Raw genomic sequence first — 25,312 nt, forward strand, 5'->3', positions numbered from 1 at the left:
CATACGCGCTTCCAAATGCGCATGGAAGCGCGCGTAATGTGAACAAGGCCTGAGGGAGGAAATGACATCAGGATTGGCTTCAAAATAGTCACACTTAAAATGGTAAATGCTAAGAAGGATTTTCTCTTTTACTGTACAAAAAGCACTAAAATCAAAACGTGGACAGTGCAATACATATGCTATGCAAGTAGAGCAAGTACAATATATATCTACTTATATATGTGTTTTTTTTTTCTGAGATAGTATTGCTGACCGCTCCTCTTTAAGGTCACACTATGTGCGTTGCGCAATGCCTAGGACAATGTGGGCTTAATGCAATGCACACTCTGCATGTTCCGGCCATATCACACTGCACATTCTGTGTTTGGATAATATGGTCCATTACAACGCAGAAACATGAACAAGCCCACATAATTGTGTTCATATGTTAACAATGTAGCATGCTGCAATGTGGGCAGTCTGAACAGACCTCCCCTTATACCTCATTGTCAGACACATGACCCGTGAGTCACAACCAGACCTGAAAACTATTTATATTGACCTTTCATCTACCTTAGGTAGGGCATCAGTTGTATTACTTATAGCATTTACATAGTGGAAACATTATGGAGCAGTATACATAGCACACAAAGCCAGTCACACCAGGTTGTGAGTTGAGTTAAAACACATACTTTTGCACTATCAGAGCTTGTACATAGTCCTCCCACTTGGGGCTTGTCCCCACCTGGCAGAATCCTGTCCATTTTCTGCAACCATATGCAGTTGCTGATCCGCAGAGAACTGCAAGGGAATGCAGTTCTCCATTGGTAAATCGTTCACCACGACATATTTCTGTACTTTTCAGTACCATTGTGGTGAGAGCAAGGTAGTGAGCAAGAGTGTGCAGACATGGCAAAGCAGCTTAAAGGACAACCGATCTGAGAGGGGGCACGCACGCTCCCGGGCCGCGGAATCAATGAATTGGGACATGGCGCCCGATCATTGATCCCTTTCCCCGGCAGAAAAAAGTGACTGCTTCTCTTGGAAGCCTCGCTTTTTCTGCCTCTTACATCCCCCCTACTTCCCTCTAAGCGTACATGTGACGCTTAGAGTGTCGTAATATAAATAAACACATGGTTGCCACCTTGTGGCCAAATAGTAAAACTACATCTACATTTTAAAAAAAAAATAGACATATTTACATAAATAATTATTTACATCCCACGCTCCCAGAAATACCCAAATAAAAGGTTTAATAAAAAACAATCCAAAAAACCCATTACAATAAAAAATAAATAAATAAAAACGTAAATATTTACCTAAGGGTCTAAATTTTTTAAATATCCATGTGAAGATGAAATATTTCTATTTTTCCGGCAGCCGCCGCCAGTGCGCAATGCGTGCCCGCCTCGCACGCAACCACCGTGCGCTGAGCCCGCCCACCTCGCTCCCTGGTCCCGTTCAGCTGTCCGTTACTGCGCACATGCGCAGTAATAAAAAAACCTGGGACACAGGGACAGCTGCTGGACGCAACGACAATTAGGGTTTTATTATAGAGGCTAAGCTTGTAAATAGTGATGGATGCAAAACAGAAAAAATGCTCCTTCATTTCCAAATAAAATATTGTCACCATACATTGTGATAGGGACATAATTTAAACGGTGTAATACCCAGGACTATTAGGCAAATACAATATGTGGCTTTTAATTATGGAGGCATGTATTATTTTAAAACTATAATAACCGAAAACTGAGAAATAATGAATTTTTTTCTTATTCTTCCTGTTAAAATGCATTTACAGTAAAGTAGCTCTTAGCAAAATGTATCACCCAAAGAAAGCCTAATTGGTGGTGGAAAAAACAAGATATAGATCAGTTCATTGTGATAAGTAGTGATAAAGTTATAGGCAAATGAATGGGAGGTGAAAATTGCTTGGATGCATAAAGTAAAACACGACTGAGGGCTCAAGTGGTTAAAAGTTATTATGCTGTTAGACTAGAGAGGAAGTTCTGAGTTTAGGTCCTAAGCAAGTGCCTATTGCAGGCTGGACACCACCAACAAAGTGAGGGCAGGAGCTGAGAAGCAGGTCACAAACAATTCAGGAAGCACTGTGCAAATATAGCTGTACACAAAGTAATGTAACCAGGTCCTGGCAATCTACTCTGTCATCATCATATACAGCATAGATAAACATTTCACATACACATTAATTTCCACACTTCTGCATCAGCGACAGAGTGCACTCAGCTCTGGAGACAAGTACAAACACATGGCCACTCATATCTATGGCTATTCAGTTCACACAGGAGCAGTAATCTAGCACTTTTGAGGTTTGAAAAAGAATGATCAAACAGGCTGGAAAACATCCAGTAGTGACCAGGTAGGGAACAGTAGTGAAAATAAAAAGTGAATTTTTTTTTTTTGCAATATTATTTATCCAGTATTTGGCCATTGTAAAATCTTTCCTCTTCCCAATTTACATTCTGAAATGTATCACTGGTGACATCATCTTTAGTTCTGCCAGGTTATCTGTACGGAATGTTCGTCACAGAGTTCAATGCACAGAGGGAGATACTGCTTGCTTGCCAGTTGAAAAAAGCCTTTATTACCCACAATGCAACAAGGTTCACAGACAACAAACTGTCAGGACCAGGGTCATGACATCACACTGTGGGAAGGGTTTCACCACAATATTAGCCATGCAGACCCCGTGATGATCTACCAGAGAAAAGGTAAAGATTTATTGTGGGAAAGGGGGTATCGGCTACTTATTGGGATGACGTTCAATCCTGGATTAAAGTTCCTCTTTAAAAGGGAACCTAAGCTGAGAAGGATATGGATTTTTTCCTTTTAAAATACTACCAGTTGCCTGACTCTCCTGCTGAGCCTGTGTCTCTAATACTTTTAGCCATAGGCCCTCAACAAGCATGGAGATCAGGAGCTCTGACTGAAAGACTGGATTAGCTGCATTCTTGTTTCAGGTGTGTGATTCAGCCACTGCTGCAGCCAATGAGATCAGCAGGAAAGCCAGGCAACTGGTGTTGTTTAAAAGGAAACATCCATATCCCTCAGTTAGGTTTCCTTGTACACACGTTAGATAAAAGTAGTTTGAAACGTCCGAGGAATTACAGATTTCACAGTTTCACACACTCTCAAAGATGTAGCTTAACCACAAGTGACTGATATCGTGCAGTCGGCTGGTGTGTACAAGTCGTTCAAACCACATTGTTCTGTCTGTGCGCACCGTTTTTGAAGGACATGACCATCTGGAGTATCGGTATGTGTGGACAGCGTCGTTTAAATGACTTGTTTCTTTTTGCATGGGAAATGCCATTTGAGCAGAGCGTTTGTGTGCGCAGACTTATCTAGCGTGTCCAGACCTTTACTCTGATGTAACCTAAACGTAAATAAGACTGTATAAAAAGATCAATTCTATTACGGTAATTTCATTCCTGATTTTTTTTACCTTCATTTCATCAATAGATATTTGATTGTAAGGGAACAATCCAAACGACATGCTTCCAAAACACCACTAAAGCTAAATGACCAACAAAGCGAATAGAAAATGGGTGAAAATGTACTAGTTGTGTGGTCAGTATATTCTCTGAATGCCGCTAATAGGAGAATATGAGAGTCTAAAAAATGTGTCTACTGTAAAGTGATTTGGCCTCAATGTTACAAAGTCACATGAAGGTGGCAACAAGCAACCCATAACACTGTCAACAGACAGAGAACCAGCACAGAGCACAGTCCTATCAGCCACAATCTAATAACAAGACAAACACAGACAAACAAAAGATGCAGTATCGGGTATCCCAAATTCTGCTGAGTGGGGGGAAACTTGTGGATGTTCTCAAATGTCTCATAATTGTTCCTGGCTCCTGATCCAAAGCAAGTCTGAATTCTGAAGTCACAAACAAAACAAAAAAAACAAATAATATAATAAAAACACAGCTAGCCACATCATCTATAGCTTTGGTTTGCACCAATTCCTACCTAATGTACAGCAACATACTACGTACAAAGAGAAAAGTGCATAGGATGGAGTGCACCACTGATTGGGCGGGAGCAGAAGTGAAAAGCTGGAGCGAACTGTGGTATATGCATGGAGACGGAATGTCCTCCGTGTTCATGTGGGTTTCCTCCAGGCACTTTGGTTTTCTCTCACTCCCCAAAACATACTGATAGCTTACTTAGCATTTCACCCCCCCCCCCCAAAAAAAAAAAGCAAAACAAAAAACTGGCTCTTGAAATTGGTAAGGATATTAGACTACGACTATGATAGAGATTAGATTGTGAGCTCTTCTGATAGACACTAGCGACAGGAACTGTTCAATGTATTCTGTAATGTGCTGGGGAAAATGAATAATAATGCTGGATGTGTGCCAGAATTAGAGTACATGGAGGTTAGGAAACCCTGTTCTAGAGCTTTTATTATTATTTAGTAATTATATGGCGATGACATCTTCTGCAGCACTGTACAGAGTACATTGTCTTGTCACTAACCAAGGGGCTTACCATCTAATCCCTACCATAGTCATATGTCCATAATAGTCTAAAGCCGCATCTACACGCGTAGATGCGGTGGCGATGTTCCTTATTAATCGAGCCGCTGATGCAGCTCGATTGATAAGATCCGACAGGACGGATCTCCCCACCGCCGATTCCCTGCTCGTTCCTCGCAAGGGGACAATGGCAGGGAATCGAGCGGAAGATAAGCGGCGCCGGTGGGGACGGGCGGGGAATCGAATCCGGCGCACGCGTGGCGAGTGAGGACGCGGCAGGTACACGGAAGAGGCGATCCCGCCGCCTCATCTACACGTGTAGATGAGGCTTAAAGCCGTGAACACAATACGGTTTTCCCGTTCCATTCTCTGCTCTATTCTCTTATCTTCCGCTTGTTTTTATTATATTTTTCCATTCACTTCTATGGGGAATCGAGTGGTAGAGGAATATCGTACATGACAGAATTTATCAATCAAATTAAAATGTAACGTGTGTTCCCAGCATTAAGGTGGCTACACACCATACAATTTTTTAAATATCTGTTCAAGAATAGCAATCAATTTTTCTAATTCAAAAATACTTTTGGTCTTGGGATAAAAGCTCAATCCTACTTAGGAGAGCTGCAGCCGGTGCCGATCCTCCAGGTAGGTACACCACTCCTACCACCACACAGTGATACTATCGCATGTCTTGCACACACTACATGTTACGGGCTCCGCCCTTCATCGTGTGCAAGACATGCAATACATTTAACGCAAGTTCTAGCCAGTGGAGTGCATCCTTCTACTTTATCGACAATACATTTTTGTGACTGATTGTAACAATTAAAAAAATATAACCAATGTACCATACACCTATGTTCAATTTTTCCCCAATCATGAATAAAATAAAAGCACACAAAAAAAAAATTTGATTGGAACCGTACATCAAGTAATTGACAATCCATCACACACCATACAATTCTTGATAAAGTTGGTCTCAAATTTCCAACATATCCAATCTCTAAAAACCGAAACAGGAAATCCGATCGGATTTCTCGATCGAAAAACAAAAACACAAATTTTGGGAACAACCGATCGTAATTATCGAATTGGTGAAAAATTGGATCTTTTAATTGTACGGTGTGTGGCCACCTTTAGGCCAACTTAGGTGGAAGTCCATTAACTAATTTGTACGTTTTGGGGCTGGGAACGCGAAATGGGGCCCAAGGCAAGTTAGTAGCTTTGGCTCCTCTTATCAGTTTTTTTTTAGTAAATTGAGATGGGAGAGGAGTAAGAGAAGGCGACAACCAGGCCCTTAGATACCCGATAAGCCCCAAGCACCTGCTTAGGTTGCCTTGTGGATGATCCTACTCTGTTTTTGGGATGTGAGAGGAAACAGGAATGCCTGGAGGGAGCCCACATACGTACATGGAGAACATAAAAATGATGTGCAGCTAGTACCCTGCCTGGGATTTGAACCAGGGACCCAGTGCTGCTAACCACTACAGCACTGTGCTGCCTGAGCTGACCTGATCTATTTAGCATATAATATTTATACCATCTTGTAGTTGATTCCTATTGTTTTCTACATGCAGAAAGGGAGAAATCGATCTGATGGCATTTTTTTGCCTTCAGATTTCCATTAGGGCCAATGCAAAATGATAAGCAATCTCAACAGATCGACCTAGATTTTCCAGCCTGCCAGATCGATTGAAATCGGCCACAAATCGGTCGATTGGTCAATCGATATGCAATCGACCAATCGATTTTGATTGATCGATCAAAAGTCGGCTGAGTGTCTGGGCCCCTTTAGACAATGTTGCACATTTTGGCCCCTTACATGATTGAGTTTGACACCCCTGAGCATTCAGACACTTCCTCTACTGAGCCAAGAATCTAAATTTTTTGTTTTAAAAGTCACGTTTGCTTTAAAAGGTCACGTTCATGGAAGAAAAAAATAAAAAAATCCACTTGCATGGTGCTTCCTCCAGCCCCTTGCTGCAGCTCTGCTCCCCTCCAGTAAGAGAGGCCTAGTTGTGCTTCAACGTGCGGCTAATGTAGTCACGCTGACGTCATCCGGACTGCACTGCGCAGTAGTTCTGCGCCTGCGCAGTACAGCCCGGGTGACGTCAGTGCGACTCCGTGAGCCGCACGCCGGAGCACAAGTAGATGCCGACCTGGTGAGGTTGGCATCTGCACCACAGGGGACCGGGAGCCACCCAAGCTGCGGCGAGGGCACAGGACAGCTGCCAGGGGCTGGAGGAAGCCTCAGGTAAGTTGATTTTTTTATTTATATGCTCCTCGGATCTTCCCTTTAAAGGGGAACTGAAGAGAGAGGTATATGGAGGCTGTCATGTTTATTTCCTTTTAATCAATACCAGTTGCCTGGCAGCCCTGCTGGTCTATTTCTCTGCAGTAGTATCTGATTAAAACCAGAAACTAGCATGCAGCTAGTGTTGTCAGATCAGACTTATAAGTCTGAACCACTGAAACACCTGATCTGCTGCATGCTTGTTCAGGGGCTATGGCTAATAGTATTAGAGGCAGAGGATCAGCAGGGCTGCCAGGCAACTGGTATTGTCTAAAAGGAAATAAACATGACAGCCTCCATATACCTCTCTCTTCAGTTCCCCTTTAAGAATGCATTTAGATTAAACATTTATATTTAGAATTCGGCAGGTTGTCTTTCATGTATGTAGCCAAATTGTCAGCTGAAATGCGGGGCACCGGTATTAACCGTATTGAAAAGCTATTTGGAGTGATGGGACTGATGTTAAGAGAGAAGTATACTTGTCTGATTTCTGATTGAGTAGTCCTGGATAGATGATAATATTCATTGCTTGGTTTGCTCTTTGGCTAAAGCTGTGTACACACTTGAAAGATTAATGATAGATCACAGACCAATTTTACCCCCTTCCATGTAGTATGAGAGCCATACTCTACATGTTAGGGATGGTAGAAATAACTTTCAGGCGGATAGCGGCGCTTCCGCGTCTGACATCACGGCTGTCGTTGCTGCGGCGTCTCCGGGCCTCCCCGCAGTCTCTGGGAGGTCCGGGCTGTCTGAGGCACATAGAGGGCGGCAGGCTTTATGGGGTACGGAGACGTGTCAGCTGACAACAGCTTGTCTTCCTAGCCTTCTGATTGGCTAGGCTTTCTGTGCGGCGCTGTTTGAATTGCCATTTGTATTTAAGGATGTGCTGGTCATTTGCTCTTCGTCTGTTGTTGCTGAAACTTCGCAGTGAAAGCTCTCAGACCTTAGTCAGATCCGTGTGTGCTTGATCCGGCAGGACCCCGGGGATTCACACTTAGCTCAGGATAATTATTGCTATATTGTATTTTGTACTTCCGTGTATGACCCTTTACCTGAACATCTGACTATTCTCTGTCTTACGATTCTGTACTTCTGCCAATCTGATCTGTTGCCGACCATTGCCTGAAACCCTCACTCTGATCTAGCCTTACGATTCTGTACTTTGCCTCTCTGATCTGTTGCCGACTACTGCCTGTATACTCACTCCGATTTCGCCTGTCGATTCTGTACTACTGACTGACAGATCTGTTTACGACTTTTGCCTGAACGACCACTCTCGGTGAGGGATAGCCCCTGTCACTCAGGGCTATCCCTCTCCAGTGCTCCTGATTATTACTGTGCACCCAATCACGTGTGATCACACTTTTCAATAAAGTACTGACTGTTGTGCTGATAGAGCTCGTTCTGATCATCTGTTATATCACTGATCATTACACTACAGTCTATTCTATTGAGCTGAACTCCTCATCAGATAAAAATATTTGCAAGATGCTGCACACATGCAACAGATCAGTATCTGCAAAAGATCTGTTCCTGCAAAATACATTCAAAAGGTGCGTACACACGCACTCCGGCCGCAAACGACGGGACCGACAGACCCTCCGGCTGGGCGGACTTTCAGGCGACAGTACCGTGTGTGTACGCACTGTCGGCAGACAGATAAGGCTGTTTCAGTCAACCGACAGTGCGTACACACGCGCTACTGTCGCCTGAAAGTCCGCCCAGTGAGAGGGTCTGACGGACCCGTCGTTGCTGCCGGTAGTGCGTGTGTATGCACCTATAGTCTATGATATCTGCAGATCCTCATACACACCTTGTTTAACAGACATTCATCTGCAGATCAGATCCACCAGGATGGATCTTCAGATCTGCAGATGATTGACAGATATGTAGATGAATGTCTGTTAAACAAGGTGTGTATGAGGATCTTTAGATAACAGACTATGAATGCATTTTGCAGGAACAGATCTTTTGCAGGAACAGATCTTTTGCAGATACTGATCTGTTGCATGTGTGCAGCATCTTGCAAAGATTTCTATCTGGTGGGGAATTCAGCTCAATAGAATAGACTGTGCAAAGTATGGCTCTCATACTACATGGAAGGTGGTAAAATTGGTCTGTGATCTTTCATTAATCTTTCAAGTGTGTACACACCATAACTCTGTTCAGCCACCTGAGACTAATTTTAGCAGGGCTGGCAGTTGGCAGGGAGAAGGCAGTAATTTTACTGAGTCAAGGGCAGAGGAAATAGTATGATAAGGAGCTGCGGCAAACCGTGCAGTCAGAGGAGGAGGACATGGTTAGTAGATGGTTGCAAAGCAAGAGAGGGCTAGAATGTGTAAAAGTTCCCATACATTTACCAACTTTGTGGCCCACAGCTATCCGATTAGATAAATTTATTGAATCAGATGACGATTGGAGCCGCCCTATCGATGATTCAATCAATTTGGGTCGAAATCGGTCTAATGCATCGATCGTACAGGCTAGAAAGTTTTTGGTTAAAAGTACTCGATATCGTAATACCCGACGAATGCGACAGACCCCTGGCCACTGTCACCCCCCCTTCCCCCCAGTGTAAAATTGTTCCCTCCTGTGCCTCAGTGCCTGTGCAGTGGAAAAATCCCACCTGTCCCTCTGCCAGGACTCCTGGTGTCACCCGCTGCCACCCGTGTGGCACTGTGTGTCACACACGCACCATGTGGGGACGCTCGCGGGTGAGAGCGAATGAGGCACAGAAGCCTACGAGAGAGTATTTACACTGCATGGGCACTGGTGGCGGGGGGGGTGGGGGGGGTGGAAGGGGTACACTTGGGTGGTAGCCAGGCAGGCAGCATCACTAGGCCGATTCCCGATAGGTTACTTAACATGGTGAAAACTATTGTGAATCGGCCTGCAGTAGATGGGCAGAAAAGAGATCCCCCTCTGATCAGCTTCAAATCAGAGAGAGAGAGATAGGTTTCTTGGTCAATCTGCTACATTGCTAGTTGTGTGGGCACCTTAACCTCCCTGCCGTTATAAAAAAATGCTGCGCACGGCAGGGAGGGTGTTTTTTCGCATTATTTTTTTTTTTTTAGCATGTAGCTAGCCTAGCGCTAGCTACATGCTTCCCCCCTCCCTGCGGCGTCCCCCCGAATGCGCCGATCGCCGCCGGCGCATATACCCATCCGGAAATCCCGTTCTGAACGGGATTTCCAGGAGGGCTTCCCCCGTCGCCATGGCGACGGGCGCGATGACGTCACCGACGTCATCGACGTCGTGACGCCAGAGGGAGTCCCGAACCACCCCTCGACGCTGCCTGGCACTGATTGGCCAGGCAGCGCACGGGTCTCGGGGGGGGGGGGGGGGGGGGGGGACACCCTCTGTCGCGGCGGGTTGCGGCGAATCGGCGGGGAGCGGCGGCGATCGTAAGTTACACGCAGCTAGCAAAGTGCTAGCTGCGTGTAACAAAAAAAAAATTATGCAAATCGGCCCAGCAGGGCCTGAGGAATCCTCCGCGGCAGGTTACCCCGAGCTAAGCTCGGGATAACCGGCAGGGAGGTTAAGGGCCCGTTTCCACTAGAGCGAATCCGCATGCGTTCTCTGCATGCGGATTCGCATAACCAATACAAGTGGATGGCCCTGTTTCCACTTGTCAGTTTTTTCCTGCGTTTTTCTGTGCAGGATTTTTCTGCACGGTAGAGCCTGCAGAATTCGCCTGCGTGAGGAATGCAGGCGATTCGCAGGCTATGTATTTAATAGGGAAAACGCGCATGCGTTTTTTTGCCGCGATTTCGCATGAAAACTAATGTAAATTGAACCAGGCAGTGACATGGTTAAATTCGCATATACCCTGCCTATGCGAAATCGCTGCAAAAAACGCACGCGGAATCGCATCCGCATGCGATTTCATCAGCGGTGGAATCCCGGTGATTCGCACCGCACTAGTGGAAACGAGCCCTAAGTGTATGTGAGAGAAAAGCAACAGAGTAACCAAGCAGCACGGAGTGACCCTAAACCACAAGTATAGGGGACTAAAAGACCAAAAAGCCATCCTACTAAAAAGCGATGCTTGGTATGATTTGCCTTCTTAAAATAGAAGGTATTTGTGACAATTCAGCTTTAAAGAGAACCCGAGGTGGGTTTGAAGAATATTATCTGCATACAGAGGTTGGATCTGCCTATACAGCCCAGCCTCTGTTGCTATCCCAAACCCCACTAAGGACCGCCTGCACTCTGCAATCCCTCATAAATCACAGCCACGCTGCTGACAAACAGCTTGTCAGAGCTGGCTGTGTTTATCTCTATAGTGTCAGTCTGCTGCTCTCCCCGCCTCCTGCAGAACTCCAGTCCCCGCCTGCATCCCTTCCCTCCCTGCTGATTGGAGGGAAGGGACAGGGGCAGGGACCGGAGCTATGCAGGAGGCGGGGGAGCAGCTGAGACTGACACTACAGATGTAAACACAGCCTCACAGCACGGCTGTGATTTATGAGGGATTGCAGAGTGCAGGGGGACCTTAGTGGAGTTTGGGATAGCAACAGAGACTGGGCTGTGTATGCAGATAACATTCTTTAAACACACCTCGGGTTCTCTTTAAGTAATCATCTGTGGTTACCCACAATGCACCGCTACTGAATATGCACATTATTTATGCCCCTGTAGCCAGGCTTACATCCAGAACCGCTGATATGTAGCAGAGCCACATTTACATTTTACAGAGCCACATCAACACCACAAGCAGACAGCCTGTTTCAGACTTTTGGTCCTCCTCAGTGCATGGCAGGGTTTAACCCCTTTGCCGTTACAATTCTGGCGGCAAAGGGGCAGCGCAACACTTTCACTTTCGCTACATGATAGCCGCTGACAAGCGGCATCCCCCTATCCACTCTTATCACTGAAGGCGATCAGAGTAAAGCAGGAAATCCCGTTCAGAACGGGATTTCCTGCTGGGCTTCCCCGGTCGCCATGGCGACCGGGCGGGATGACGTCACGGACGTCGGGACGTCAGAGGGAATCCCGATCCACCCCTCAGCGCTGCCTGGCACTGATTAGCCAGGCTGCGCAAGGGGTCTGGAGAGGGGGGGGGGGGGCGGCGCGGCGGGTAGCGGTGAATCGGCGGCGGCGATCAGAAACTGCACGCAGCTAGCAAAGTGCTAGCTGCGTGCAGGGGAAAAAAAAATTGAAAAAAAAAAATCGGCCCAGCGGGGCCTGAGAAATCCTCCTACGCAGGTTACCCCGAGCTGAGCTTAGGATAACCGGCAAGGAGGTTAATATGGCTCTATGGGAATATCACACGGAAGTGATCGGGGTGAAAAAGGAGAGTTAAGCAGCCCATACACTCAGCCGATTTTCGGGCCGACCGATCGATCCCGATCGATCCATCGATTGCAAATCGGTTGGCCAATCGACCGATCGATGGCCGATTTCGATCGATTTCGATGGATTTCCATCAAACTGGCAGGGTGGAAAATTTAGGTCGATCTGATGAGATTGCTTATCAGTTTGCATTGGCCTTAATGGAAATCTGATGGCAAAAAAATGCCATCAGATTGAATTTCAATAGATTTCAAACTGAAATCTATTGGAATTCTATCCTGGTAAAAAATGTTCTAAAAACGCATCAGATAGATCATCAGATGCATTTCTTATCTATCTGCTGCCAATCTGACGAGTGTATGGGCACCTTTAGTGAAGTTGGACAGAACAGGTGAGCCATCAGGTGACTCTAAATCAATGCTGGCAGGCCTAAGTTTGCTGTGCAGCCTCCACAGAGACTATTATTTGGTCATTAGTCATTTCTACCTTGCCATTGAGACTTTGCTGCAAACGCGCCATCTAGTGGTTACATAAGTGTAAAACATGGATCACTGCTAAAAACAAAACTAAAAAACCTTCAACTAAGCTTGGTTCACCCTATAAACTATTTGGGTGCAACAGGATGAATTCAGAAGCATTTCAGGCAATATTAACTGCTCATATTCAGCCAAATGCTTCAGAACTTATCGGACGGCGCTTCACAGTGCAGACGGACAATGACCCAAAGCATACTGCAAAAGCAACCAAAAAGTTTTTGAAGGGAAAAACTGACAGTCTGCAGTTAATGCACATGTTCATTTTATTTCAAATCCATTGTGGTTGTGTACAGAGCAAAAAATGTTAGAATTGTGTCGATGTCCCAATATTTATGGACCTGACTGTATAAAAATAATCTGCCATCCGACAGGAGTAATGGTGTCTTCACAAAGTCACACAACAGCATGGCCAGGAAGTAATTCATATGCATTCACAGGAAGAGATCAGATGAACAACAAACCGCATGTCGAAATGGGTGCAAAATAACAGCAACAGTATACTGATCATTTTACGGATATTCTATTATCCACTATAATAGGATATAGGTAAATTTACCAATATTTTACCATGTCTTAACCTAATCTATTTCCACACAGAACCCTCCCTCTTAATGCCTAACACTAAACTTAACTCACCCCAATCCCCCCCCCACCTAACCCTTAATACCACCCTGCCATCTAACCCTTAAGGCACCCCCCCCCCCCCCCCCCCCCCACATACCCAGTCTTAGCCAGTGATAGGCAAGCATACGCTATTTATCATTTAATTTCCCCTAAATGCAGATATTGTAAAGGGCGCACACCCATAACTGGTGCGCTGTGCCCAAATTTAACAGTATGCCCCAGCATTGTCATTATAGCAAGTACATTACATTGGTGGCATATCGGCGCCCAAATTTCATCACAGCTTAATTGCTGTGACTGCCACAAACAGGGCTGTAGAGTCGGAGCAATTTTGGGCACCTGGAGTCAGAGTCAGTGGTTTCATAAACTGAGTCGGAGTTGAATGATTTTAGTACCTACGCCACAGCCCTGACCACAAAACACCTTCAATCTCCATCACATTTCTGCAAGGAATTGAGTCATTCGACGTTATTTTGCTAGTTTTCGGCCGTTTGATATTCCTGTTGACAGCTCCTCTTTTAGTCGGAACACTGACATTTCTGTCCCGTGTGCCTCCAATGTCCCCCCTCTGTGTCACCTCTGACCCTGTACCTGCTTACACAAGTTTAAAAGCCATTTTTTCCTTGAAATTTTTAAAAATGGATTTTTATCAAAAACTGTCCAATTTGAAAAACATTTTTTTGACTTGTTCCCACAGAATCCATGCCATTCGTATCAGCATGTCGTTCGTAAGGTGAAAGTTCTTAAGTCAGGGGCTACCTGTACAACTCACTAGTCCCCATTGTGTGCAGCCTACTCTACCACTTTTCTAAGACAAAAGGCCATTAGTGTGGTTGCTCCAAACATAGCATCCCCATAGAAATTCAGTCTCCTATGCGCAGCGAATGGACCAATGACATGTTCAATAGGCGACTTGAGAATCAACAGAAAGCAGAATTTGTGAAGTGATCTAGGACTTTTACAGTGGGTGATCACTTTCAGGAGCTGCAGATGAACTACCCAGAAACTGGTTAGTGAATTGAGTAAAAGGGCCCACACACTGGTCGATTTCCACCATCGATCGATTCTATGGAATTGATCAATCGATCAGAAATCGATTCTATCAAATCTATTGATTGTTCGATTTGCACCCGGTTTCGATCGATTTCATCTGACAGGATGGAAAAGCTAGGTCGATCTGCTGCTGGCAGCAGATCGATGGCGCATAGAGTTGCATTGGATCTAATGGTCCAATAATACATTCAGATCGATTTCCAATAGATTTCATTCTGAAATCTATTGGAAATCTGTTCCTAGTGTGTGGAACACAGATAGATTCCTGTCAGATTTGACTTGACAGGCATCTGACAGAAATCTGATGGTCGAATCTGCTGCAAATCTATAAGTTTATGGCAACCTTTAAACCTACAGGAAGTAGGAGGGGCCTGGTGTGCTATGGAACATGGAGTTGCAAAGAGTCGGGCACGACTGAATAGTGAATGAACAGCAAACCTAGCTTTCCAGAGATGCTGAAATTCTCAGAGCCTGAAACCAAAAAAAAAAAAAAAAAAAAAAGGGGGATGAGAATTCTTGGGGAGTAATGTATACCAAACTATATATTATGGTCATGGTTTCAGGCAGGGTTAATACAATTAAAACAATATTACTAAAATTGCTGCAGCAACAGAATGAAATCAGAATAAAAAAATTAAAATGTTTAATATGAATATTATTTATAAAGTGAGTTATATAGCATTCATATACGGTATATCCACTATTCCACATAAAAACAAGGGAATTCCGTGTGTCTGCACCTCACATGTGCAGACACACCACCATTTCCTGCAGAAAGTATAGTCTACACACCTGTTATTAATGAACACCAGTGAAGCAGATGGCAGACTATTATGTGACGGTAACAGGTGAACTGACATACTGGGGAGGCTGGGCAAGGAAAGTGTCCCACAAGAATAGAACAATTTCTAGATCAGCTAAAGATAGCATCTGGCTGCACACAGGTAAAACTTCCACCCACACATTTCACAACTCTGCCAATCTCACACACAAACACGAGTTAGGAAAGTGCCTCTGGGATCAGTCAGAGCTGGTTACACAGCGCATCAGGCGTGGTACTCACAGATACTGTCTATTAACCCTCTGCAGGGCACACTGCGCTAAATATATTGTCACTGGACAACAGATACACATCTTACAGCTCGACAGATTGCCCAGAAATCTCATGGTGAACCAGAACTCCTAGGAGTGGGTACGGGACTAAAAAAAGACCAAAAAGCCTCTTACTAAAAACATTATGCAAAACAGAAGTTTGCCTTCTTAAAACAGAAGGTATTTGTGATTACTCAGGCTGGAGTGACTATGAGGTGTCCCACAACGCATCACTGCTGAATATGTAAATTATCCTTTTGTTGTCCCTGTAAGCTAGCCACACCTCCAGAACCGCTGGAATACAATGATGCATCAGCTTGTTAATTGTTCAGAGCCACACTAATCAAACACGACTGTGTCGGACTGGTTGGTCCTCATAAGTGTATGGCATGGATTAATGTGGCTATGGGGTAGGACTTGAAACACCCAAAGTTAGAGAGTACCCAGCAAGCTCATGGTGAACCAGAACTCCCAGGAGTATGTAAGGGGCGAAAAAGGAACATGAATAATTGCAAATATCTTTTTAAAGAAGGCAAACTTCTGTTTTTCTACCCTACAGCTCATGACAGAAAACACAAAATGGTAAAAGTTTGATGACGGCAGAAAAAATATTCTATCCTATCAAAGACCTCTATGGATACAAACAGACAATACAGTAACTTATCTATGGAAAGCACATCAGACTGCCATACAATGAAATCACAAGCACTATTGCAACAGTCTTTCATAATAAAAAGAAAAAAAAAGTCATAGGAATTGCATGGTTTAAAGAGAACCTGAAGTGAGGTATATGGAGGCTGCCATATTTCCTTCTAAACAATACCAGTTGCCTGGCAACCCTGCTGATCTTTCTGGCTGCACTAGTGTCTGAATTACACACCTGAAACAAGCATGCAGGCAGTCCAGCTAGACCTCAGTCAGAGCACCTGATCTGCATGCATTGGTTTGTTTTTATGTGCATATAAAACAAGCTATTAGTCCTACAGCAAGGTGGGGATTTTTGTGCAGGCCCATAGCAACTGTACGCCAAACAATACATGAGTACTGTTGCTAAGGCTGCAAAGAATAGCAATTTGAGCTTACTGACAGTTTTGGGAAGATTTAGCTGGCTACAGACTGAACTGAGGAGAATTTTTAATGCTACTATTTTATTCACAAAACTAGAATTTCCTGTTGAGCCAACAATCAGGCTGAAAAGCTAGTAAGCCTTCCCCTTTAAAAACAATTCAGACATTTTGTAGTCTATCTCCCATATTTCTGTGCTTCCCGGCCTGCTGTCTCTCCTCCTAGCAAACATGCACAGACAGTGGCAGGAAGAACAGGAAACCAGATATCAGGCCAAATAATGAATTGTTTATGCATTTTGCGGCTGAACAATGCCCACGGCTGGGGACATGGATTCATGTCACTGATCAGGTTTTGGTGCGTTTATAATTTACATGTTTGCTGGGCAGGCAGGTAGAGGAGACAGCACAGAAGAGCAGGTGGAGTAATAATATTAGTGTGGGCGTAGCCAGGGACACTGGAGCCCTACAGACAGCAGTGATGTCAGACTACAAGGCACGAGGCAGTCTGGACTCGCACACAACAGCTACACTACCTATAGGAGTGATAAAAGAGGGCAGAGCTGCAAACCGCACATACCCTGCAGGACTATTCCCTCATTCAGGAAAAAAACAGGACTGTCCACAGGCATTCCAGAGAGCCACTTTTAAAGGACAACTGAAGTGAGAAGAATATGGAGACTGTCATTTGTATTTCCTTTTAAACAATACCAGTTGCCTAGCAGCCCTGCTGGTCTATGTTTCTGCAGCAGTGTCTGAATAACACCAGAAACAAGCATGCAGCTAATCTTGTCAGATCTGACAATGTCAGACACACCTGATCTGCTGCATGCTTGTTCAGGGTCTATGGCTAATCGTATTAGAGACAGAGGATCAGGAGGACTGCCAGGCAACTGGTATTGTTTAAAAGAAAATAAATATGGTAGCCTCCATAACCCTTTTTACAGTTGAAGAGGAACTTTAAAGGACCACTACTGCGAGAAAAGTAGGCAGTCAAAATCTAACTGAACCAACAGATTTAGGATTAGTTCATCTCTTCATAGGGGATTCTCAGGGTTTTCTACAGCATTTCTTGAACAGCAGTATAATTGCCAAAATAGAAATATATCAGACAGCCTCCCTATTCACTTGCACACTATTTTGTTAGGGCGTGTTTCCATTTGTGAAGTGATGCGAGTGTGGCTACGCAGCCGCATCGCATCACTTCCGTCGCCGGCCGCATCACTTCCGCATCTCAGATGCGAAAAAGTGTATTGAGGAGATGGGACTCAGCTGCGGGCGGATGTGGGCGTGCGAAAATCTGTAGCATGCTGCAGATTATCGGATCGCACCGCACACCATGCACGCAGTGGAAACTGTTTCACTGGCGTGCATGTGTTTCAGGACACCGCACCTAGTGTAAACGAGCCCTTAGACTTTGCAACTGCTGTTTAGGAAATGCTGTTGAAAACAAAGAAAATCCTGAGAATCCCCCATAAGGAGATGGACTGGCCCAAAGCCTATCGGTTCTGTCAGATTTTAACTGCCTACTTTTTTTGTGATAGCGGTCTTTTAACCGAGGATTGAAATGTATCTCAGTCAGTAACCGATACCCCCATTCCCATGAGACATTTTCCTTTTCTCAAACAGATCATCAGGTGGGTCTATATGGCTGATATTGTGGTGAAACCCCTCCCATATAGTGTGATGTTCTGGCCCCAATAGTTTTTAGCCTGTGAACCTGTATCTATATATACATTTTCTTTTTTTTTCACATGGTTAGTGGGTGTGTTTATGGATATTGTCCGTTGGTGCAGCTGTTTGAATGCGATCACACTTTTGTAAAAATCGAATTGCGGAAATGGAAAAAAACTAGCGCAATTCCTATGTTAACCTCTAGCCGACCGCGTCACGCCGACGGGCGTGGTAGCAGCCCCAAGACGGCCTAACGCTGATCGGCGTAAAAGATCCGGACTTCCCAGGATAGTAAACGGGCACCAAGAGCCGCATAACGCAGCTCAAACTGACGTCCAACTTCAACACCACCATGTGTTACGTTAGGGGCAGATAATGGGACCTTAACCTACCCAGCGTTCAATTTCCCCAGGATTTCTGTGCAAACAGTGATAACATTTATTTTTAAAACTTTTTTTTTCCTGTAACTTGCCAAAATGTGTCAAGCAAGGGTCTAGTATACAGTGCAGGAGAGTATTGATGTGTATGCATGTTTATACTGTTCACAGCATGTTTTTTTGAAGGGACATTTCTGTCCATACCGCTAGGGAGGTTAAAGGGGAACTGAAGTAAGAGGTATACGGAGGCTGCCATATTTCCTTCTAATCAATACCAGTTGCCTGGCAGCCCTGCTGGTCTATTTCTCTGCAGTAGTATCTGAATAACACCAGAAACAAGCATGCAGCTAGTCTTGTCAGATCTGACTTTAAAGTCTGAAACACCTGATCTGCTGCATGCTTGTTCAGGGGCTATGGTTAATAGTATTAGAGGCAGAGGATCAGCAGGGCTGCCAGGCAACTGGTATTGCTTAAAAGGAAATAAACATGGAAGCCTCCATATACCTCTCTCTTCAGTTCCCCTTTAACGTCCCCTAAAACGCAACGTCTTGGTGTGAAAGAGGCCTAGGTTGTTATTACTGTATTATCATAATCATCATCATCATCATCATCATCAACAGTAAAGTTCCCTTTTATAAAGGAGCTGTTGGCTTCTGCTGTAAAACTCATTTGTCTTCCTCCTTTGAAGTGAGCCTGACAACCTGCCTATATACAGATACATACAAACCAAGCTAAACCTCTTCCTGGATTGCAGAGAAGGAGATTCAGCAGCTTTGTGCGTCAGCAATATAGGTGCTGGCAAGAGGTGCCGCCCATCTGTTATTAGTTACAAATTACTCATGGGGTTTACAGACTGTATCTAGCGACGTGTGTCTAGTAATGGTGTGTTGTGGGCTTGTGAAAGCTAAGAAACGCTGTGCATGTGCATTTTTCCTTGCAGGGAAAGGTGCAGGGAAAGAGGTATAAGCACTTGGCCTGAGAAGCCTTGGCTTAAACATATTGCTGTAACGTTAAGCACGCACACACACCAATTTTTCCAACCGACTGGATCACTTTGATCAGACTGACCAGCTATCTTATCTACTGACCCCAACATAAAGATGGTCATACACTTATAGATTTGCAGAAGATTCGACCATCAGATAGATTTCTGTCAGATGCCTGTCAAGTTGAATCTGACAGAAATCTATCTGATGTGTGCCACACACTAGGAACAGATTTCCAATAGATTTCAGAATTAAATCTATTGGAAATTATCTAAATGCATTATTGACCATTAGAAGGGGTAAGTAACTGGATTATGTATTATGTAGCCAAACCCCACATCATCTGAAACTTGGTGTTAGGTACAAGTAGGAAAGGTTAGTGTTAGGAGTAGGTAGGTGTCATGTTGATGCTGCTGTGCAAGCAGTTACCAGCATTCTGCAGTTAAATTACACAGAAAGAATACCTGGCATGGCAGAGAAAACCAATAGATTATATACCTACAGTGCTTTGCAAAAGTATTCGGCCCCCTTGAAGTTTTCCACATTTTGTCACATTACTGCCACAAACATGAATCAATTTTATTGGAATTCCACGTGAAAGACCAACACAAAGTGGTGTACATGTGAGAAGTGGAACGAAAATCATACATGATTCCAAATTTTTTTTAAATAAAAATAACTGCAAAGTGGGGTGTGCATAATTATTCAGCCCCCTAAATCAATACTTTATGGAACCACCTTTTGCTGCAATTACAGCTGCCAGTCTTTTAGGGTATGACTCTACCAGCTTTGCACATCTAGAGACTGAAATCCTTGCCCATTCTTCTTTGCAAAACCGCTTCAGCTCAGTCAGATTAGATGGACAGTGTTTGTGAAAAAAAGCACTTTTCACACCTTGCCACAGATTCTCGATTGGATTTAGATCTGGACTTTGACTGGGCCATTCTAACACATGGATATGTTTTGTTTTAACCTCCCTGGCATTCTGATAATGCGCAGCGGCACGGCTGCGCATAGTTTTTTAAACTTAACTTTTTTTTCCAATCATGTAGCTAGCCTAACGCTAGCTATATGATACCCCCCTCCCAGCGTAATCCCACCCACCCTTCCGATCGCCGCCGGAGATGATGGCTGTCAGGAGATCCCGTTCTGAACGGGATCTCCGTCAGGGCTTCCCCCGTCACCATAGCGACGACCGGAATGACGTCATCAACGTCGTGTGTTCTGAGTGATGTGCAGTGTTAGTTTCCCGCCACACATAGCGTTTTGCATTTTGGCCAAAAGTTCCATTTTGGTCTCATCTGAGCAGAGCACCTTTTTCCACAGGTTTGCTGTGTCCCCCACATGGCTTGTGGCAAACTGCAACCGGGACTTCTTATGCTTTTCTGTTAACAATAGCTTTCTTCTTGCCACTCTCTCATAAAGGCCAACATTGTACAGTGCATGACTAATAGTTGTCCTATGGACAGATTCCCCCACCTGAGCTGTAGATCTCTGCAGCTCGTCCAGAGTCACCATGGGCCTCTTGACTGCATTTCTGATCAGCGCTCTCCTTGTTCGGCCTGTGAGTTTAGGTGGACGGCCTTGTCTTGGTAGGTTTACAGTTGTGCCATACTCCTATTTCTGAATGATCGCTTGAACAGTGCTCTGTTGGATGTTCAAGGTTTTGGAAATCTTTTTGTAGCCTAAGCCTGCTTTAAATTTCTCAATAACTTTATCCCTGACCTGTCTGGTGTGTTCTTTGGACTTTATGGTGTTGTTGCTCCCAATATTCTCTTAGACAACCTCTGAGGCCTTAACAAAGCAGCTGTATTTGTACGGACATTAGATTACACACAGGTGCACTCTATTTAGTCATTAGCACTCATCAGGCAATGTCTATGGGCAACTGACTGTACTCAGACCAAAGGGGGCTGAATAATTACGCACACCCCACTTTGCAGTTATTGATTTGTAAAAAATGTTTGGAATCATGTATGATTTTCATTCCACTTCTCACATGTACACCACTTTGTATTGGTCTTTCACGTGGAATTCCAATAAAACTGATTCATGTTTGTGCCAGTAATATGACAAAATGTGGAAAACTTCAAGGGGGCCGAATACTTTTGCAAACCACTGTATATATACACACACACACACACACACACACACACACACACACACACACACACACACTTTTTTTTCCTCACACCCATGCATACACATTCACACACCCCTGTGTAAGTGTTCAAATTCCAGCTTATAAAAATAGAAAACAATGGAGGTAAAGTTCAGGTTTAATATGCTAGGTAAAGCACTGCAGACTATGCTGAGGCTGTATAACAAAGAGAATGAGGTGCGGTTCATACCAGCCAGTCACATTACATTTATTCTTCCTCTAGTGATGTCATCTAACGCACTCACATTACAGCATCCCTCTAGGCTGCCTCAGCTGTATAAATGTCACTGTGAGGAGTGACAAGCCAGCGTCACTTCCTGCCTACCAGTATGTTGCTACAATTACTATGAGATAAGAAAATGTCAGCTTGTAAAGAAACCACCGTGACTCATCAAGACTGAGGCTCCCTGTTCCCGTTATGTGGTCTGCAGAGTCCGCCAGTAGAAAAGCGCAATGTAGATGTTATTTGTATTTGTTACACTGCACACAAGAAAGAGATATAGGCTTTAAAGTGGACCTGAGCTCAGAACCTCCTCTCTGCTCTAAAAGATACACAACAGCAAAATAACCTTTAAACAAAAACATTTCTTTGTTACAGCTGATACAAATCCTAAAATAAATCTGCACAGTTTCTACTTCCTGATTCATGGAAGCAGACATATTGTTTACAGCCTGTACTTTCAAATGGCCTTATCTGTCATCTCTGCCATAGGCAGTCATGTGACACAGGGATCACATTACAACTAGTGATTAGACACAAATGAGGGGAAATTATACAGACTACATACAGGGTGCATTTCTGTTGTGTCTGTGCAAGTTCAGGTCCACTTTAACACTGAACAAAGGGTGTGTTTGCTGTGCTAGTTTGCAACATACTCACGTTCGTTCTGCTTTAAAGCAAACCTGTATTTAGCACATACTTCAAATACATGAGAAATTATTGGCATCTTCCAGTAACAATCATACATTTAATGTAATTGCGTTGCTGGAGAGGACTTCTGAGAGTCCCTGGACTGTAAGAACATCCAACCAGTCAAATCAATCAACCCCTAAAGAAAACCTGTAAGGAAAAAAGTGCACCTATGGGGTACTTACCTTGGGAGGGGGAAGCGTCTGGATCCTAATGAAGCTTCACTCATAGTCCTGTGCAGCCTTGATCCAACGCTGACACTCCCTGAAAATTGCAGGCAGTGTAGCACCTGGAGCTTGTGGTGATATTGACCTCTGAGATCCAGCACAGGCGCAGTACCAGCTTCCCCCTCGGGCCTCCGGCGGAAATAGCCGAGCCCGATTGAGTCCACTCTACAGATCAAACACAAGATTGGTGCTGCACAGGAGGAAGGGGGAAGCTTCATTAGGATACAAAGGCTTCCACTTCCCAGGGCGAGTAGGTGCCCTACCATCCCTTCCCTGCAGTGCTGGTTTACAAAAAACAACAAAAAAAAAAAACACAAGGTTTGAAGGAGCCATTTCTTGTCACTCTGCTGTTAAAATCAGAAGGAAATGTGGCCATGTTTCCCTGGCCAGTCATATGAGCATTATTTGCTCAGCACTGGAGTCATGTGTCATGTGACTAAACCCACGCCCTCCACCAACCTATTCTTTTTTCAAAAAATAGGCCTGTCCAGACTCCAATTTTACTATAAGTAAGCTTACCTGTTAAAGAAGTTGCTGATTGGTCCCAATATTTTTATCTTGCGGTCCTCTGCTTCCTTAGATCCAGGATCACCGCTTTCCTTTGAAGAGTTCAAAGTCACATCTGAAAACTGTGCCTCATCATTTTCCAAGTTGACTATCGCGCTTGAGTTGCTCGTCACTAGGAAGTCCCCAATGTCGTCGTTGCTGACGGACAGTGTGGTGGAAAAGTCTGTGCTGAGGCTGGAGACACTGCAGTCGGAGATGTCATCGCTCCTGTTCAGAGAGGTTGGACTGTAGAGCTTCGCAGAGTCATATCCTGACCGGGGAAAGGTGGAAGACTTCCAGATAACGTGGTCACTCTCAGAGTTCCTTAGAGACGGAGTAACACTCCCACCACTGGGAATAGTCCTGGAGCTCTGAAAGGCTCGCTCATCTCCAGCAGCCCCATTCACACAGTTCTGCCTGACCGCACAATGGACAGGCTCCGGGTTAGAGATCTCGAGAGTTGGGATTCCAGAGTCCACAGATGTGACGCTGTTACTTTCAATGACTGCAGTAAAATGTTCACTGCCAAACTCTGGCAACAGTAAAGGCTGAGAATTCCTGCGGTTCCAATTCTCAAAGTTATGAATATCACTGTCAGAATGAATGTCATGGACCTCGACAAAGCCCAGGTTGCTGATGTGCATTGGTAACTCCTTGCTCATGTTAGACCATGCAGGGGCTGAGAAACGGAATGAGAAGAAAACGATTCAACACCAATTCTAACAAACAGGTTAAAAATAGTGAAAACATCATCAACAGCTTGTTGTATTAAGCCCCATCTACACAATACGATTCTTTGTATGATTCGATTACGATTCTATTAACAATCCGATTAAATCAGACATGTCCGATCTGGATTAGATCCGATTCAATTCGATTTGCCATTGTTTTGCAATGACAAATCGAATCCCGATCGGACATGGCGGATTTAATTGGATCGTAAATCAAATCGTAATCGAATCGTACACAGAATCGTATCGTGTAGATTGGGCTTAACAGCTGGGAGTAACGTTTACTGGCTACCCCTACCCATTGAAAGAACAAGATTCTGAGACGACATGCATCTTCTTCAGACCTGATACAAAACAGTTCTTAAAGCAAACCTGTGACAAGAAAAAGTTTAAACAGATACTTAAGTAATGCAAAACAGAAATGTGCCTTCTTAAAACAGAAGATAGTTGGGATTATTTAGGTTGGAGTAAGTACATGAGGTGCCCCACAGTGCATCACTGATGAATATGCAAATCATCCCTTTGCTGTCCCTGAAAATTAAACATACCTGCAGAACTGCTGGAATGCAATGATGTGTCAGGTTCTGGGGGTGTGGTTAGCTTTCAGGGACAACAAAGGGATGGTTTGCATATTCAGCAGTGATGCATTGTGGGAGACCGCATATGCTCACTCTAACCTGAATAATACGTTGTTTTAAAGAGACTCTGAAGCGCGAATAAATTTCGCTTCAGAGCTCCCCTGCTAAACCGCCGCTATAGCGCCGCTAAACGGGGGTCCCTTCACCCCCAAACCCCCCACTGCGACACTTGGTCGCAGACTTGGTCGCTCCTGGAGGCAGGGCTAACGGCTGCAGCCCTGCCTCCAGTCGCGTCTATCAGCGGCGCATCGCCGCCTCTCCCCCGCCCCTCTCAGTGAAGGAAGACTGAGAGGGGCGGGGGAGAGGCGGAGATACGCGCTGACAGACGCGCGTGGGGCAGGGCTGCGGCGGTTAGCCCTGCCCCAACCAGGAAGCGCTCCCCCGCTGAAACGAGGGGATTTGGGGGTGAAGGGACCCCCGTTAAGCCGCGGGATAGCGGCGGTTAAGCAGGGGCACACATGCCCCTGCTATCTATGAGGTCTGAAGCGAGATTTATTCTCGCTTCAGACTCTCTTTAAGAAGGCAAATAATCAGTTTTGCATAGCGTTTTAGTAAGGATGCTTTTTGGTCCTCTTTAGCCCCTTACACACGCCTAAGAGTTTTAGTTCACCATGAACTTGC

At 44.7% G+C, this 25,312-nt stretch overlaps 1 protein-coding gene across 1 annotated transcript in view; it reads right to left on the reverse strand.

The window, feature by feature from the left end:
* The window catches only part of TBC1D14 (TBC1 domain family member 14), a 184,426-nt gene that overhangs the window by 124,681 nt on the left and 34,433 nt on the right, over positions 1–25,312 (reverse strand). The window contains exon 3 of the mRNA XM_068277011.1: positions 23,296–24,001. Within this exon, the coding sequence (XP_068133112.1) occupies positions 23,296–24,001 (706 nt within the window). The remainder of the gene's footprint in view (positions 1–23,295; positions 24,002–25,312) is intronic.

Source organism: Hyperolius riggenbachi, chromosome 1 (genome assembly GCF_040937935.1).
Source record: "Hyperolius riggenbachi isolate aHypRig1 chromosome 1, aHypRig1.pri, whole genome shotgun sequence".
NCBI classification, from domain to species: domain Eukaryota; kingdom Metazoa; phylum Chordata; class Amphibia; order Anura; family Hyperoliidae; genus Hyperolius; species Hyperolius riggenbachi.